This window comes from Ranitomeya imitator, chromosome 6, assembly GCF_032444005.1.
Source record: "Ranitomeya imitator isolate aRanImi1 chromosome 6, aRanImi1.pri, whole genome shotgun sequence".
NCBI classification, from domain to species: domain Eukaryota; kingdom Metazoa; phylum Chordata; class Amphibia; order Anura; family Dendrobatidae; genus Ranitomeya; species Ranitomeya imitator.
Genome location: NC_091287.1, coordinates 512,028,550 through 512,045,861, shown reverse-complemented (window position 1 = coordinate 512,045,861; position 17,312 = coordinate 512,028,550). Strand labels below are relative to the sequence as shown.

The 17,312-nt window shown below is 48.6% G+C and overlaps 1 protein-coding gene across 2 annotated transcripts in view; it reads right to left on the bottom strand.

Annotated features, from left to right (window-relative positions):
- Window positions 1–17,312, bottom strand: part of EBAG9 (estrogen receptor binding site associated antigen 9) — a 59,314-nt gene that overhangs the window by 29,459 nt on the left and 12,543 nt on the right. The window contains exons 4-7 of one of the 2 annotated variants that reach the window (XM_069731789.1): window positions 12,164–12,239; window positions 9,429–9,578; window positions 8,843–8,950; window positions 7,404–7,495 (exon numbers count right to left, since the gene is read on the bottom strand). In XM_069731789.1, coding sequence (XP_069587890.1) covers window positions 7,404–7,495; window positions 8,843–8,950; window positions 9,429–9,578; window positions 12,164–12,239 — 426 coding nt within the window. The remainder of the gene's footprint in view (window positions 1–7,403; window positions 7,496–8,842; window positions 8,951–9,428; window positions 9,579–12,163; window positions 12,240–17,312) is intronic. The other variant, XM_069731790.1, reaches the window with a different exon arrangement.

Sequence of the window (17,312 nt, the reverse complement as noted above, 5' to 3'; positions counted from 1 at the left end):
GCGGGTGGAAAAAGGGGCCTTGGTACAGCAGCTCCTTGTCTGATGGGAGGATCCAAGGATCGCATAGGCACATGGTCTGGAGACAAGAGAACCATGGTCTTTTCGGCCAGAATGGTGCAATGAGGATTACTCTTGCCTGTTCCCTCCTGATCTTTCTGATCACTAGAGGAATCAGAGACATTGGAGGAAAGGCATATGCCAGTCTGAACCGCCAAGGATGGTGGAGAGAGTCCAACATATCTGGGTGATCCCTGGTGTTCAGGGAAGCGAACCTTTGTACTTGCCGGTTGTCTCTTGTGGCAAATAGGTCGATTTGTGGTATCCCCCATGCTTCTGTTATCCTTCTGAATATGGATTTGTTTAAGGTCCATTCTCCTTGACGCAACTCGTTTCTGCTGAGGTAGTCTGCCCTGATGTTCTCTACACCTTTGATGTGCAGGGCTGTTAAGGATGTTAGATGAGCCTCTGCCAGCTGAAAGATGTTTGCAGCTATGGTCATCAGACTTCCTGACTTTGTACCACCCTGACGGTTCAAGTATGCCACTGCGGTGGAATTGTCTGAGTAAATTCTTACATTTGTTCCATGAATCTGCGGAAGAAAATGATATAAGGCACATTCTATTGCTTTTAACTCCTTCCAGTTGGAGGAACATATTAATTCTGTCTGATCCCAAGTATTTTGGGCCAGATTGTCTTCCATATGTGCTCCCCACCCAATAGGGCTGGCGTCGGTGGTAATTATTTTAGACGGGTCTATTATCCATGGCACACCTCGTGATAGGTGGTCCATGTCTAGCCACCAGGATAGCGATTCTAAGACATTACTGGAAAGAGTTATTCTACTTTCTAGATAACCGTCTTTCCCCTGAGCCGACAATACTTCGTACTGCAATTGACGGGTATGGAATTGTGCCCAAGGTACAGCAGGGATACATGATGATAATGACCCCAGTAAGGACATGGCCTTCCTTAGTGTCATGTAGGGTTTGCGTATTGCGTCTGATACCTTTGATTGTATAGTCAACCTCTTTGACTGAGGAAGAAAGCATTTCTGACTTACGGAGTCTAGCTGGATTCCTAGAAATGTCTGAACGGTTTCTGGATTCAGCCGAGATTTTTCGAAGTTGACGATCCAACCTAACTCCTGTAGGGACGAGATCGTATTAGATAAACGAGTTTTACATTGAAGTGCAGAGCTTCCTACCACTAGAAAGTCATCTAGGTAGGGTATTATCAAGGTATCTCGTTGGCGTAGATGAGCCATCACTTCTAGTATCACCTTAGTGAAGACGCGGGGAGCCATAGAAAGCCCAAATGGCATTGCAACATATTGAAAGTGACGAACCTTTCCCTCCAGGGTGACTGCTACCCTTAGGTACTGCTGATGTTCGGCATGTATGGGAAGATGGTAATAGGCGTCATTTAAGTCTATTCCGGCCATGACACACCTAGGGAATAAGAGTTTTATGGTAGAACTAATGGATTCCATTTTGAAGGTATGATTACGCAGGAAAGAATTTAATTTTTTAAGATTTATGATGGTTCTAAATGAACCATCTGGTTTATTAATCAGGAATAAAGGGGAGTAGAACCCTTTCCCTTTTTGATCCTGGGGAACTTCAATCAGGACTTTCTTAGATAGAAGAGATAGGATCTCTATTTCTAGAGCCCTCTGTTGGTCCTGACCTTTTGGAGATGTTATTATGAAGGAATCCCAAGGGATTCGATCAAATTCTAATTTAAGGCCGTATTGCACAATGTCCAGAATCCACTGGCTGGATGTTATCTGTTCCCATTGGGGAAGAAAAAATTTTAATCTGCCGCCTACTTCCTGGTTAGCGGTATTTACGTCTCGGATTATGGGACCCGCTAAAAAAGGCACCTTTTTGCTTTGGGTCCTTCGACTCCCATCGCTCTCTTTGTTCAAGCGGCTTGTTCCTAGTAAAGGGGCGTCTCCTGAAGGCTCTCCTGTAGGATGGAAGATACTGGTTAGGGAAGCCTTTCTTCCTTTCACCTGCTTTATTCAGGAGTTCATCCAGCGTCTTCCCAAAAAGGAACTCACCCTGACAGGGAATCGCACAAAGTTTTGCTTTAGCTTGTGCGTCCCCCTTCCAATTCTTTAGCCAGAGTGCACGCCGGGCTGTGTTGACTAGGCCGGCTGACCTGGCTGCAAGACGTAGCGAGTCCACTGAGGCATCAGCTAGGAATGCTACTGCTTCTTTAATTTGAGGCAATTTCAGCAGGATAGATTCCCTCGAAGTTTTGCCTCTAATCTGTTCCTCCAATTGCTCCGTCCATACTAGTAGAGATCTTGCAGTACAGGTACTAGATATGGCGGGCCTGAACGCCCCCGTATTGACTTCCCATGACCTCTTTAGTAAAGCTTCTGCTTTACGGTCCAGCGGGTCTGTCAGGACCCCTGAATCCTCCACTGGTAGGACCGACTGTTTGGTTGTGGAGGCTACCGCAGCATCAACTTTTGGCACCTTTGACCAGGTGTTTAGGTCTTCATCGCTGAAGGGATAGCGCCTTTTAGAGGATGATGGTAAAAACCCTCTATTCTGCTTGTCCCACTCCTTTTTGACAATATCCTTGATGGTTTGTATGACGGGGAAGGACCTACGTTTCTTCTGTCCTAACCCCGCAAACATTATGTCCTGTGCTGATTTCTTTTCTTTCCCATCTGGGCACCCCATCGTGCTCCTGACAGATTTTATTAAATTGTCCACATTACTGTTGGGAAGACAAAGTCCCCCTTCAGTCTCGGATGAGCTCGGCTGAGATCCCTCTTCGTCTGAAGAAATACATACACCCTCTGACTCCGAACTAACCGGAGACCGGGACCTGCTAGGCTGACGGGTACTGGCGCTACTTGTCTGCGCCAAACCCTGCATCTCTTCTCGGATAATAGCTCTGACATCTGAGGGAGTCATGATATTTTCCTGCCGTAGAGTTTGCATGATACACTCTGCACACAGTTTTTTGGCATAATCATCCGGGAGGGGCTGCGTACATAAAGCACACTCTTTATGCTTAGATTTGTGTGTCCTTTTCTTAGTCTAGAGGAAGGATACAGGAGGAACATATATCAGCATATAGGAAGAGACTCTTTCAAAAACTCACCCAGTGAAGCTGACAGGTACCGGTTCTGGAGGCGGAATTCGTTTGGTGGTAGAACTCTTCTCTGGAGGTCGGCCACCACTCTTTGTGCTGCTCCTCGTGCTTCTCTCCCTGCTGGGAGAGCGCTGTTGCACTGCGGGCAGGTGCGCTTCGTCGGCCGGTGAAGCCATTTCACACACACCGGCCCGACGCTAGCGCTGCATTTTTAAACTTGCCGCCCATTCTCCTGCCTCCCCGGACCAACCCGGAAGTGCTCCCGCGACTTCCGGGTTAGACGCGCCGCTCTCACTCACCATGCGGCCGCCAGAGGCTATTAAGCCGGCCGCTGCAGCGCGCGCGTCCTCACAGTGCCGGCCGGACCTACGGTGACCGGACCCGGACCGTGGATGTTTGGCCAGACGAGGGGGGAGGCTGCAAGCAGGGGCTCCCCCGCCGCTGCTTCTGGTACCGCAGCCCCTGCCGTTCCCACAGAAACCGGCGCAGGCGGGTGCATGGCCCAGGGATCCTCTTCATCTGTAGGTAAGCCGGGTCCCTGTAGGAACAGGAAACCTAAACTGAGGAGGAGAGGGGACCGCCTCCTTTTATTCTGTAGGTTTCCTGTTCCTATGGGCGGATCCCTCTCTCTCATGTGGGGTGCTGTCGTGGCGAAGGGTAAAAACACCGTTAACCGGTGAGTAACTAAGACTTTATTCGGTTGTCCATGACAGCACTACGGAGAGAATTACAGAGAGTAACTAACTAGGGAGGGACTACAGCTTGCAGCACCCTTACACCAAAAGAGAGGTCAGAGGAGGCACCCAGGTTCAATCTATAATGGTTATAGAAAGTGTTTGGAGAAGACCAAGTAGCAGCCTTACAAATCTGGTCGATCGACACCTCCAATCTTTCCGCCCACGAAGCCGCCATAGCTCTAGTGGAATGCGCTTTAAGACCTTCAGGCGCCGGCTTGCCCTTTGAGATATAAGCCAGCGAGATAGCCTCCCTGATCCATCTAGCTAGAGTAGACTTCGATGCTCTATGCCCTTTCCTACTACCCTGATAGGACACGAATAGGGCATTATCTAACTTCCAGGGATCAGTTACCGCTAGATACTCCAGGATACATCTTCTTACATCTAAAGTGTGTAACTTCCTTTCCTTATCGTTAGTAGGATTGGGGAGGAAAGATGGAAGAACTATTTCCTGTGTTCTGTGGAATCTGGACACTACTTTAGGGAGATATGCTGGATCAGGGGATAGTATCACTCTATCATCTCCAAGCTGCATGTAAGGGGGAACCCTGGATAATGCTTGTATGTCACCTATCCTACGTGCCGATGTTAGGGCCACCAGGAAGGCTACTTTAAGGGATAGATTTTTAATAGAGGCTGAAGTAATTGGCTCAAATGGGGCCTCTGTCATGGCTGAGAGGACTAGGTTCAGGTCCCAAGGCATGACTCTATTCTTCACAATTGGTCTAGACCGTTTTGTTGCCCTGATGAATCTGCTGACCCAGAGATTCTCAGCAATGTTGCAGCCAAAGAGGGCCCCCAAGGCTGATACCTGCACTTTAAGAGTATTTGGGGATAACCCCATATCTAACCCCCTTTGTAAGAATTCCAAGATCTGGTCTATTGGTATTGACTGACCAGCTGTTGCCCCCGAGTTCTGAAGAAATCTCTTCCAGATTCTGACATAGATTTTTGTGGTTATCACTTTCCTGCTTTTCAGCAGCGTGTTAATGAGGGCCGGCGAGAACCCCCTATCTTTTAGCAGCGCCCGCTCAAAATCCACGCCGTCAGATGAAGGCCATCCGCTCGAGGATGGTAGACTGGGCCCTGGGATAGGAGATTCGGAATGTCTGGCAAGACCCATGGATCGGACATCGACATAGCCCTCAGGCATGGAAACCACGTCCTTCTGGGCCAGAAGGGGGCAATTAATATTACTGTGGCTTTGTCCTTCCTGATTTTCCTCACCACCAGAGGAAGTAGAGACAGGGGAGGAAAGGCGTAGGCTAGCCTGAAGTCCCAGTTTGTGAGGAGGGCGTCTACTGCCAGGGGATTTTCTCTGGGGTTCAGAGAGCAGAATTGTGCCACTTTCCTGTTTTCTTTTGTGGCAAACAGGTCTACCTCTGGTTGTCCCCACCTTTCCACGATAAGGTCGAAGATGGTGCCGTTCAGGGACCACTCTCCCTGCCTTAATGTGTTGCGACTTAAGAAATCCGCCGTAGTGTTTTCTGCCCCTTTTATGTGTAGAGCCGTCAACGAGAGAAGATGTTGTTCTGCTAGATGAAACAGACGATCTGCTACACACATCAGGGATCTGGAACGAGTCCCGCCTTGGTGATTTATGTATGCCACGGTGACCCGATTGTCCGAGAATACCCGCACGTGGTGGCCCTGTAGATAGACAAGGAGTGATTTAACCGCCTGTTCCACAGCCGTTAACTCCTTTAGATTGGAAGACATCTCCATCTGATTACGATCCCACAGCCCCTGGACCAATGTATCCCCCATGTGAGCCCCCCACCCAGAAGGGCTAGCGTCCGAGGTGACAACGCGAGTTATATTATATTCCCAGGGGACCCCTGTGGACAGATTCTCTTGGTCCAACCACCAACCGAGGGATACAATAGCGTCTTGGGATAGGGTCAGCAGACTTTCTAGACAGCCCCCCAACCTTTTTTGATGCAACAGCACCTCGCCCTGAAGTATCCTCGTATGATACTGAGCCCATCGGACCGCTGGAATACAGGACGAGAGAGAGCCTAACAGAGACATGGCTCTTCGTAGGGACATGGTGGGGTTCTTTGAGGCACTCAGCACCTGAAGGTGCAGGCGATTAATTTTTTCTTGAGGCAAACGGCATTCCTGAACCTGGGAATCCAGGGTCAGGCCTAAAAATCGCTGCACCGTCATGGGCTGTAACCGTGATTTTTTAATGTTTAGCATCCACCCCAGACGCTCCTGTGTTGAACGCTCTGGCCTTTCGTCCGCCACCCCCATGGTGGATCTAACTGATTTAATTAGTTTGTCCATTTGGTCCAACGGGAAACAGAAACGATTAGACTCTTCTTCCGAAGAGGACGCTGAGGAGACAGAGGCGTCTGAATCAATCTCCCTACTTGGGCCATCGGACGAATCTGAATTTGAGGCGCTAGGCTCCCTTCTTCTCTTGGAAGGCTCTGCCCGGGATAGGGATTTCAGGGAATCCTTCACCTCCTTCCTGATAATCTCCCTAAGATTTGAAGTGAAATCGGGAGACTCCTCCACCACCTGGGGGTTTGCAAGGGTCTCCGAGGATCTGTCCTGCTCCTGCTCCAGCAGACCAACGGCAGCTTCTGGCATCTCCATAGCTGCAGATGGCCATAAGCAGCTCTGCAGCAATCTTAATTAGCTATATATAGCTATCCCCCGCCGGAACATGTGCAGGTGTGTATGGTCAGTAATTACTCTCCCCGCTGCACCTGACCCTGCTCCATCCTCCCCCGCCCCTGAGCGCTCCCCCCCCCTCCGCTCCCATCACAAGCAGGACGCGGCGCTTCCAGCTGAAGCCGGCCGGTGTCCGACTTCCTGTCCTGGCTCCGCCCCCTCGCCGCATCACTTCCGGAAACGGCTAGAGCGGTGAGCGATGCTCCTGGAAGCCGGGGACGGCGTCGCCGGATCCTCCAGCCGCACGCCGCCATACCGACGCCCACGTGGCCCCAGCACTGCGGCGATCGCGGCGGAAGCCGGCACCCGAATCCGCCCCGATCCCAAAGGAGTGCGGAGGGCGTTCCCGGAGGCCTGCGCCGCCCGGATGGGACCCGAGGTAGGGAGTCAGGGCACGGGTGTGAATGGACCCCGGGGGTTGATGGGGGACATACTCACCTTCTGACCCCAGAGACAGCCTCCTCTGGACGCCACTCGCCTCTGCACCGCTCACTGACGTGGAGCCCTACCCGGGCCCACCGTGGCGCTTCCAGGGACCCGCACTGCCCGAGGTAGGAGACCCCCTCGCTACCTGGGTCGGACAGCCGGCCTGGGTGCTTGATAGGAGAAACTGAAGAAAATCTGTGGTGAATCCTGTCCTCCAGGAAAAGGAAACCAACTGATGCGTGGGGAGAGGTGCCGCCCTTATGTATCTCTGTAGTGCTGTCATGGACGACCGAATAAATAGTAATTAACCCAATTACAAAATGAATCCAAATTACATTTACATTTTATAAGTGATTAAAAAAAATAAATAAAGCACAAACAATTCTTATAGGCCGAGTGCATAAGATCAGGCGTGCATGACTGACATTAACAAGGAGTTATTACCGTAGAACTTCTTCCGCCTGCCAGGCAGCGTCTTCCTCTTCCTCCCAAGCATTGGAATTTTCTTGCCATGTTTCTAAATCGCCCAATTCTGCCTAAAAATGTATTTATAGGAGGGTAAGAGCACATTGTGATCTGCATTGTGTGTGATGTGAGTAGGATAGCCCCGCGACCAGTGGCCAGGGCATGTGCACCCTACTACTGGCTGCACATGATCTTCCCTCAGAGATTGCAGAGGTCTATGGCAGCAGCGTCATCACCAAGTCACCTGTTTAGATCAGGTTTCAATGTAAAATGCATTTTTCGCGTTCTTGTGTATGTGACAGTCGGCACACGACAGCCCGGTGTTAAAATTGCCAGATTTCTGTAAGTTACTAATACAGTGATATGGGAAATAAAAAAAAATCCTTACATAAAACTCCAATTTAAATAATGTAGTTTTCTGACGGCACACTCGCGACAGCATAAAATAAGCAAATAAGCTTAAGGGTATGTGCACACGTCAGGATTATTTCCTGACAAAATCCTGAGAATTCTGCCAGAAATCCGCATCCTTTTTTCGCGCGGATTTCTCGCGGAATTTGCGCGTTTTTGGCGCGGATTTTTTTTTTTTTCCCCCGGAATGTTTTTTTTTTTATAGGAAATCCGCAAAAAATCTGCAAAAAGATAGAGCATGTCAGTTTTTTTTGCGGAATGCGTATTTTTTTGCGGAAAAAAATATAAAAGATAGGATGCATAATGTTAGCGTTTTTTTTACCGGATTTATAGCGTTTTTATAGCGAAATTCCGCAAAAAAAACGCTAAAAATCCTGATGTGTGCACATACCCTCAAGGGGGATTTTAGCCTTTAGAAAATTCACACCTCAAGCACTCTAATCCCTATTTCTGTTCTACAGAAGCTGAAGATTAATCCAATATGCTAATTATGTGTTCCGTGCACCCTGGGTGTGGCTAAGAGGTTCAGTGCTCTGTTCTGCCCACTAGTTGTGCATAGCTCCGCCTCTCACTAATGATTGACAGCACTGGCTTGCCTGAGCTTTCTCTGCAGACATTACTCAGTGAAGGTAAGCCAGCGCTGCAATCACCAGAGAGAAAGAGGCGCGGGACAGGCAAAACCAGTGAGCAGAAGGATGCACTGAGCATCTTGGCCACACCTGGGGTGCACCGAGCACATAAGTAACATATTAGATTACACTTCAAGTTCTGCAGAATGGAGGCAGTGATTAGAGAACTAAAAAAATGCTTTTTATAGGGGCAATATACCCCTCAAAGATCTGCGTTTCAGCCAAAACACTCCTTTGAAGCATCAGTGGTCAGACCCCCCATCCATCAGGCATTTATGGTTTATCGTGTGGATAGTCCAAATGTATGAGTTGCAAATAACGATCGTCCCCCCCTTTTCCTAACAGTGCAGGACTTCAGCCGTCTCATCAAATACTCACAGATTGCACATAAGGGAGGAGATCCTGTCCGGCTGCCAGTCGACTTGAAAATCCTATGCTCCCATCTGGGATATTATAAGTGATTGGCTCTCTCTTCTTGACAATGATCTGCAGAAAGAAGCGAGACGAGATCAAAACCTGTAGAGGCGAAAGCCAGAATGTGGCGAACACGCGGCCATTATTTCCGCACGCATGCTGATCTCTACCAGACGTGTGTGTATATGGCGCCACCTGCTGTTGTGATAAGGACACTGCACTCCATAGGCGGCAAATGGCGTATTAACCAACCGCAGACTGCTCTGCACATCGCGATACCTATAGATTCGACTGTTCAGTGCGATATTCCCTACATGCGTGCTCCGGCTGTAAGATAATGCAGGTCTATCTCCAGTGTGATATTATGCAATGTGCCTGCCGGTTTAAAAATAATTTAGGATGGTGGTCAGGGCGCCCGGACGCTCCTTTTGCAGCATCTAACATCGTATTTGCATACTGGTTTCAACGAGCAAAGCTACACAAGACCCCGGCAGAGCAGCGGTCAGACGGCAGCACAGTCAATATACCACTTTATGGTGCATGAACTGACTTTTTGGGTTTTCCTGATGGTTGGCGTCATGTCTTTGAAGTAGTCGGGTTCTTGTTGCTCTCCGGAATTTGGTGTGGCCAGAGTCCCATTCCCGCCTTCGATCTTCACGCTCGTGGGGACTTCATCATCCCAAGAACTCCACTCCTCCACCTAAACAAGACACACAAGAGTTAGCGAGTGCAAGAACTGAGATTTAGCACCAACTCACTTATTCAGCCATCATTTTTGGGGTTGTCTAGACAAGGTCGAGGTGACTTTCATTAGCTGATATTTTATGCTGGATCATCATTTGTGATGGGCGCAAAAGTTTTTACGCAGTGCTGAGCACATGGGGTACAATACAAAAGAGGTTTTTTTTTTGTAGTTGAAGACAAATGTGCGGCATGCCACTGCAAAAAAAATTAGTAAAAAATCAGCAAATAGGTAAAAAAATATGCAGTTTTCAATTTGAGACAAATGCAAACATCGTGCACCATTTTGATGAATTTGACAGGAACGTCTACTGATGAAAACAGTTAAAACGGAAAAATGTCAATGAAACAAAAATACAACTGATGAATGGGGACTTGTTCTTTCCATCAGACTAGCCTGAAAAAAATAAGGCCAATTATAGGGAATATTGAGGAAGGACTCATAAAAAGTAAAAAAGTGATGTCTGCAGTATAAGCAAAACTTACCAGAGGCTGAAAGTCTGTCCCGGTCAGGCAATGGACAGAAAGGTGCACAGTTCGTTACATTAAAAACATTGAAAGTTGTGTGACCAGCAGCGCGCCCGTGCTTCCATCACGCGACCAGCAGCGCGCCCGTGCTTCCATCACGCGACCAGCAGCGCGCCCGTGCTTCCATCACGCGACCAGCAGCGCGCCCGTGCTTCCATCACGCGACCAGCAGCGCGCCCGTGCTTCCATCACGCGACCAGCAGCGCGCCCGTGCTTCCATCACGCGACCAGCAGCGCGCCCGTGCTTCCATCACGCGACCAGCAGCGCGCCCGTGCTTCCATCACGCGACCAGCAGCGCGCCCGTGCTTCCATCACGCGACCAGCAGCGCGCCCGTGCTTCCATCACGCGACCAGCAGCGCGCCCGTGCTTCCATCACGCGACCAGCAGCGCGCCCGTGCTTCCATCACGCGACCAGCAGCGCGCCCGTGCTTCCATCACGCGACCAGCAGCGCGCCCGTGCTTCCATCACGCGACCAGCAGCGCGCCCGTGCTTCCATCACGCGACCAGCAGCGCGCCCGTGCTTCCATCACGCGACCAGCAGCGCGCCCGTGCTTCCATCACGCGACCAGCAGCGCGCCCGTGCTTCCATCACGCGACCAGCAGCGCGCCCGTGCTTCCATCACGCGACCAGCAGCGCGCCCGTGCTTCCATCACGCGACCAGCAGCGCGCCCGTGCTTCCATCACGCGACCAGCAGCGCGCCCGTGCTTCCATCACGCGACCAGCAGCGCGCCCGTGCATTCATAACACGACCAGCAGTGCAACTGTGCTTCCATCATGTGACCAGCAGTGCGCCTGTGCTTCCATCACGTGACCAGCAGCGCGCCCGTGCATTCATAACACGACCAGCAGTGCAACTGTGCTTCCATCATGTGACCAGCAGTGCGCCTGTGCTTCCATCACGTGACCAGCAGCGCGCCCGTGCATTCATAACACGACCAGCAGTGCAACTGTGCTTCCATCATGTGACCAGCAGTGCGCCTGTGCTTCCATCACGTGACCAGCACAGATTTCCAGCCTCCCATTTGTAAACAATAAAAGATCTTATAAAATGACAGCAAACAGATCATCAAATTGGTGAAAACTTCTTTATCAATTCATACTGGGAAACTGAACAACCCTTCATTGTACGAAAAAAAATATAGAAGTGGGTTGGGGTATGTGGAACAGGCACAGCAGACCACCAACCCCTTTTTAAAAATACAGAAACGTAAGAAGCATATATTTTAGGCTGTCATTTACTTAAAACTCCAATCTAATAAATTTATATCTATATCCGCAGCACTTTACAGATCCGAGGAGACTTGTACTAACTACTAGGCTTAAAAAAAAACCAAAATGGTTGTATAGTAAGGTCCAGCCATCATTATATTATCATTGAAAAAAAATAAGAGTTACCAACATTTTTGGCTGCTACGAACGTAATACAAACGCTTTATGTACCCCAAAATGCCCACATTAAAAACTACAGCCCACTCTTAAGAAGAAAAAAAAAAAAAAAAAAAGCACACAAAATATATACATGCATACAGACGTTTGGCATCTCCACAATCGTACTGACTTTGGCAGTTGTTTTTACTTCATAATGAACACCATAAAAACGAGACCAAAAAAAAAAAAAATGGCGGGTTTGAAGGATTTTTTGTTCCTTCTCCACACTTGGATTTTTCTTTACTGATCGTCAGTACATTATAACGGTACAATAAATTAGGTCATTCAAAATTACAACTTATAGTGTGCAAACAAAAAAAAAAAATCAAAAACAAACCCTCTTTGAATGAGTAGTGCAAAAAATTAAATCACAAAAAGATAAAGCAAAAAAACAACAGAAAAACACTTTGCCCATGAAAGGAGTTGTTTTTTTTCTAAAGCGCATAAACAAGCTCAGTAGGGGGGGATGTATATAACATTCACATATTAGGTGCCTTGTTGCCTACATATATGTATCTGTATATACAATGAACAGGTTGTGCGGCAGAAAGATCTGAGACACGGTGGCGAGGCGGAAGCTGACCTGCTTGGGAACAGAGTAGTCTACAGTGGTCGGCAGGGTTATCTGATCACCGCTTAACTTTCTTCCACGTCCGGACCTTAAAACGAAAAAAGACAACATGGATCAGCCAAAATGGTCAGATAGGCAGGCAACCAAAGACGTTCAGCGAACTGCATCTTCAAAAATACCAGTACATTTAGAGACTATTGACAGCTTTCACAAGTAAAAAAAAAAAATATGGAATTTTGTGTTCCTCACGGTAAAATCCTTTTCTCCGAGATGCTGATTGGGGGACACAGGACTGTGGGTGTATGCTACTGCCGCCAGGAGGCTGACACTAAGTAGTAAACATAAAAAAAAAGGTAGCTCCTCCTCTGCCGTATACACCCTGACATTGGTGCAGAAAAGCAGTAGGAGAACAACAAAAAAAATAAATCAGCTTTAACACAGGTGCAACATGTCTAGAAACAAAAACACAAATAATAAAGAAGAAGCCATTTGGCTATTAGGGTGGGTGCTGTGTCCCCCAATGGGCATATCGGAGAAAAGGATTTTACGGTAACACAAAAATCCATATTTCTCCTTTTTCTCATTGGAGGACACAGGACTGTGGGACGTCCTAAAGCAGTCCCTGGGTGGGAAACCGACTCCACGGTATAATCCCCAAGCACCTATTGCCTATAGATGTGCTACCGAAACCTGAAGAATCCTCCTACCCAGACTTGCATCCGCTGAAGCCCGAGTATGGATATTATAGTGTTCAGAGAAAGTGTGTAGACTGACCAGGTCACCTCCTTGCAAACCTGTTCCGCTGATGCCGAAGAGCCCAGGAAGCGCCCACTGCCAGAGTGGAGTGTGCCCTGATCCCAGCCGGAACGACTGTGCTTCTGATGCGGTAGGACTCCTGGATAGTCAAACGTATCCACCTGGCTATGGTCGATTTTGAGACCGCAAGACCCTTCCTGCGACCCTCGGGGTGGACAAACAGTGTGTGTCTGCTGAAAGGATGCCGTCCGAGACACATTTCCTGAGAGCCCTCACTAGATCTAGCGTATGGAGAGCCCTTTCCACACAGTGTGTTGGCGCTGGACAAAATTAAGGCAAGACAATGTCCTCGTTCATGTGGAACGAGGAAACAACCTTTGGCATAAAAGGGGACGCTAGCCTGAGCACCACCTTATCCTGATGAAAAAGCAAAAAACGGAGCTCGGCAGGATAGCGCCGCCAGCTCAGAGACCCACCTGATGGATGTTATGGCTCCTAGAAATACTACTTTCCAGGAAAGGTATGTCAAGGAAATGTCCTGAAGAGGCTCGAATGGAGAGTCCTGCAGGACCCCTAGGACCAGCTTATGGTCGCAAGAGTCCAGGGGAGCCTTGTAAGGCGGTACCATGTGAGCAACGCCTTGTATGAAGGTCTTCACCTGTAAATTGGTAGCCATCCTGTGCTGAAAATGGATAGACAAGGCCGATATCTGTCTTTTGAGGATACTTGGTGCTAAACTGGAATCCAGGCCGGCTTGGAGGAATGCTAAAATGTTGGGGATAGAGAAAAGAAGCAGGGAATAACCGCGCTCTCTCCACCATGCGAAGAGGACCTTCCAGGTGTGATGGTAGATATGTGCTGAGGCGGGCTTCCTGGCACTAACAGTAGCGGCCACCCTCTGGGAGAACCCGGCCTGGGTTAGAATCCAAGATTTCACAGCCAGGCCGCTAAACACAGGGCCCCTGATCTCTGGTGGTAGATCGGGCCCTGGGAGAGAAGGTCCGCAAGCTCTGGCAGCCGCAAGGGAGTCTCGGTGAACAGCTGTACTAGGTCTGCGTACCAAGACCGCCGAGGACAATTTGGAGTGACCAGAATTGCTGAGACCCGCTCTATCTTGATCTTTTTGATGACTCTTGGGAGCAATGGTAGCGGAGGAAACAGGTAAGGGAGGTGAAACTGGTTCCAAGGTAGGACTAACGCATCTACGGCGATTGCCTGTGGATCCCGGTATCGGGCGACAAACCTGGGCACTCTGGTGTTTACCCTGGAGGCCATCAGGTCCACGTCCGGGGTCCCCCAGCGTTGGCAAATCTGTTGGGTGGAGGGGGGGGGGGGGGGGGGAGAGAAAAAAAAAAAAAAAACACCGGGTAAAGCGACCACTCCCCGGACGCCAGACCCTGTCGGCTGAGGAAATCCGCCGGCCAGTTCTCCTCGCCCGGAATGTGGACTGTCGAGAACACAGAAGAAATGAGGGTAATACAATCTCCTGACTACTATGGAATTTAAGAACTACCTTAGGTAGATATGCTGGATCTGGTCTTAGAACCACCCTGTCCTCAAATATCTGTATGTATGGAGGGCAAATAGACAGGGCTTGCAAGTCACTCACCCTACGTGTTAATGTCAAAGCTACCAGCAGCACTATTTTAAAGAGTGAGAAGTTTTGCTGATAATTCCTGTAAAGACTCAAGAGGACTCCCAGTTAGAGCTTCTAAAAGCAGATTCAAATCCCAAGGGGGAACTTTCTGAATTACCACTGGTCTAGATCTACTACATGATTTAATAAAGCGGGACACCCACCTATTAGGAGGCTAAATTACAATTATATAAGGCTCCTAAAGGCGATACTTGTACTTTGAGCGTATTGGTTGCCAACCCTAGTTGTAAAGCTGCTTGTAGAAACTCTAAAATAGCACCCACAGGAGCCTCGTCCTCCAAAGGTTGTCCCAAAAACTCCAGGAACCACTTCCATGTCCTAGCATAAATTCTTTATGTGATCGGTTTTCTACTTTTCAACAGAGTGGAGACTAGCCCTGGTGAGAATTCCTGCCGACTTAGTAATGCCCTCTCAAATTCCAGGCTGCCAAGTGGAAGCCCTTCACTTGAGAGTGACAAACTGGTCCCTGGGTAAGCAGGTCCGGAACCTCTGGTAGAATCCATGGATCGGTTACTGATATCTGTCTTAGAAGGGAGAACCATGGTCTTTTCGGCCAAAATGGAGCAATCAGAATCACCCTTGCTTGCACCATTCTGATTTTTCTTACTACTACCGGAATCATTGCTATCGGTGGAAACAAGTAAGTGAGGCTGAATTGCCACGGTATTTGAAGGGCATCTACTGTAAACGGCTTCCCTCTCGGATCTATCGAGCAGAACCTCTCCACCTGCCTGTTGTGAAGAGTGGCAAATAAGTCTATTACCGGTTTGCTTCAGGCCTGCACTATCTGTTGGAATACCGGGGATTCAGCGACCACTCACTGACTTAGCCTTCTGCGACTTAGGTAGTCTGCTTTCGTGTTTTTGATCCCCTTTATGTGCAGAGCTGTGAGGGACAGTAGGTGATGTTCAGCTAACTGGAGAAAAACAGATGTTGCTCCCATAAGGGAAAAGAACCTTGTTCCCCCCTGGTGGTTGATATAGGCTACCACTACATAATTGTCCGACATAATCCTGGTATGACGACCCTGAAGGATAGGGAGGAAATGTTTTACAGCTCTTTCTACAGCCCATAACTCTCTTACTTTGGACGTCTGATGTCTTTCTGGTCCCTAGATGTGCACCCCATCCCGTACCGCTTGCGTGTCCGTTGTGATCACACATCCTCTATCGGAGTTAGCCACTGAACCTCTGATGCCAAATGATCCCTTACAGTCCACCAGATTGGGGAATCCCTCAAGCCCACTGAAAAGGTGTACTTTTCCCTCTAAATGCCCTTTTAACAATTTGTGTTGACAGGACCTCCCACTGTAACTGTCTCAGGTGAAATTGTGCCCATCTCACAGCAGGTATGCAGGTATACAGGATGTTAGTGATCCTAGCAGGGACATTGCTTTTCATAGTGTCATTACAGGCTGCTGTTCTGCCAATTCCACAAGACTGTATTTTGATTATTTTGTTCTCCGGTAGGCGACAGAGCTGGCGTCTCGAGTCTAGAACCAAAACTAGGAAGGACTGAACTGTCTCTGGTGTTAATCTCAACTTGATTTAATTTTCCAACCCAATATCGCTAGGGTCGCAGTTAGCTAGGGTCTATTTGTGCTAGACAGTGACCCACCAATCTCCCTATTATAAGGAAGTCGTCTAGGTACGGGACAATAACTATGTCTCGAGAAGTTAGGACATGACTTCTGACATTAACTTGGTGAATATTCTTGGCGCTATAGACAGGCCGAACGGGAGGGCAGCATACTAGTAGTGCCCGAGTCGTCCTTGGACATATACTGCCACTACTCTCAGACATTTTTGATAGTCCCAATGGATTGGGACATAAGCGTCTTTTAAGTCTATAGCCGCCATGAAGCATTTAGGGAACAACATTCTTATCGCTGTATTTACCGACTCCATTTTGAAGGAGTAATTTACCACTGACCGATTGAGTTTCCTCAAGTTGACAATAGTCCTTAGCGATCCTTCCAGTTTCCGTATCAAAAAGAGGGGAATAAAACCCTCTTCCTTCCTCTTCCCTCGGAACTTCTACTAGAACCTGTTTTAGTACTAGCTCCAATATCTCGACTCAGTTTCCAAGGCTAGTTGTTCCCCTGGGAATTTTCTGTGGGATGTCAACACAAAAGTCTGTCGAGGTGGACAAATAAAGTCTATTTTGAGGCAGTCTTTGATGACACTGAATACCCAAGAACTGGGGGAAATATTTACCTAGGCGGGAAAAAGAGAAAGTCTTCCCCCTACCTCTGGCCTGGTGTCATTGGGAGGGCTTTTTTTGCTGATGTAGAGGGTGCCTTGAACATGTACCCAGATCCTTTTCTGTTTCTTAAGTCCCAGATTCTTCTATCTCCCAGGGGGCGACCTCTTAAATTTTCCTCTCCGAAAATAAGGCCTTCTAATGTACACTGGGAAGCGAGGGAAACCCCTTTTCCCCCCCATCACCTGCTTTCTCTAAAAGGTCTTCCAGCTTCGGACTAAAGAGGAATTTACCGTCACACAGGATGGAACAAAGTCTATTTTTTGAAAGCAAGTCACCCGGGCACCCCTTTAACCACAAAGCGGGTCTAGCTGCATTAGACAAGCCTGCTGCCCTAGCTGCTAGTCTTACAGAGTCTGCCGAGGAATCTGCTATGAAAGCTGCCGCTCCTTGTACCATCGTCATATTGGCTAGGACCTCTTCTCTTGGCACCTTAGTTTTCAGTTGATCCTCTATTTGTTGCAGCCAGACTATAAGGGAGTGGGC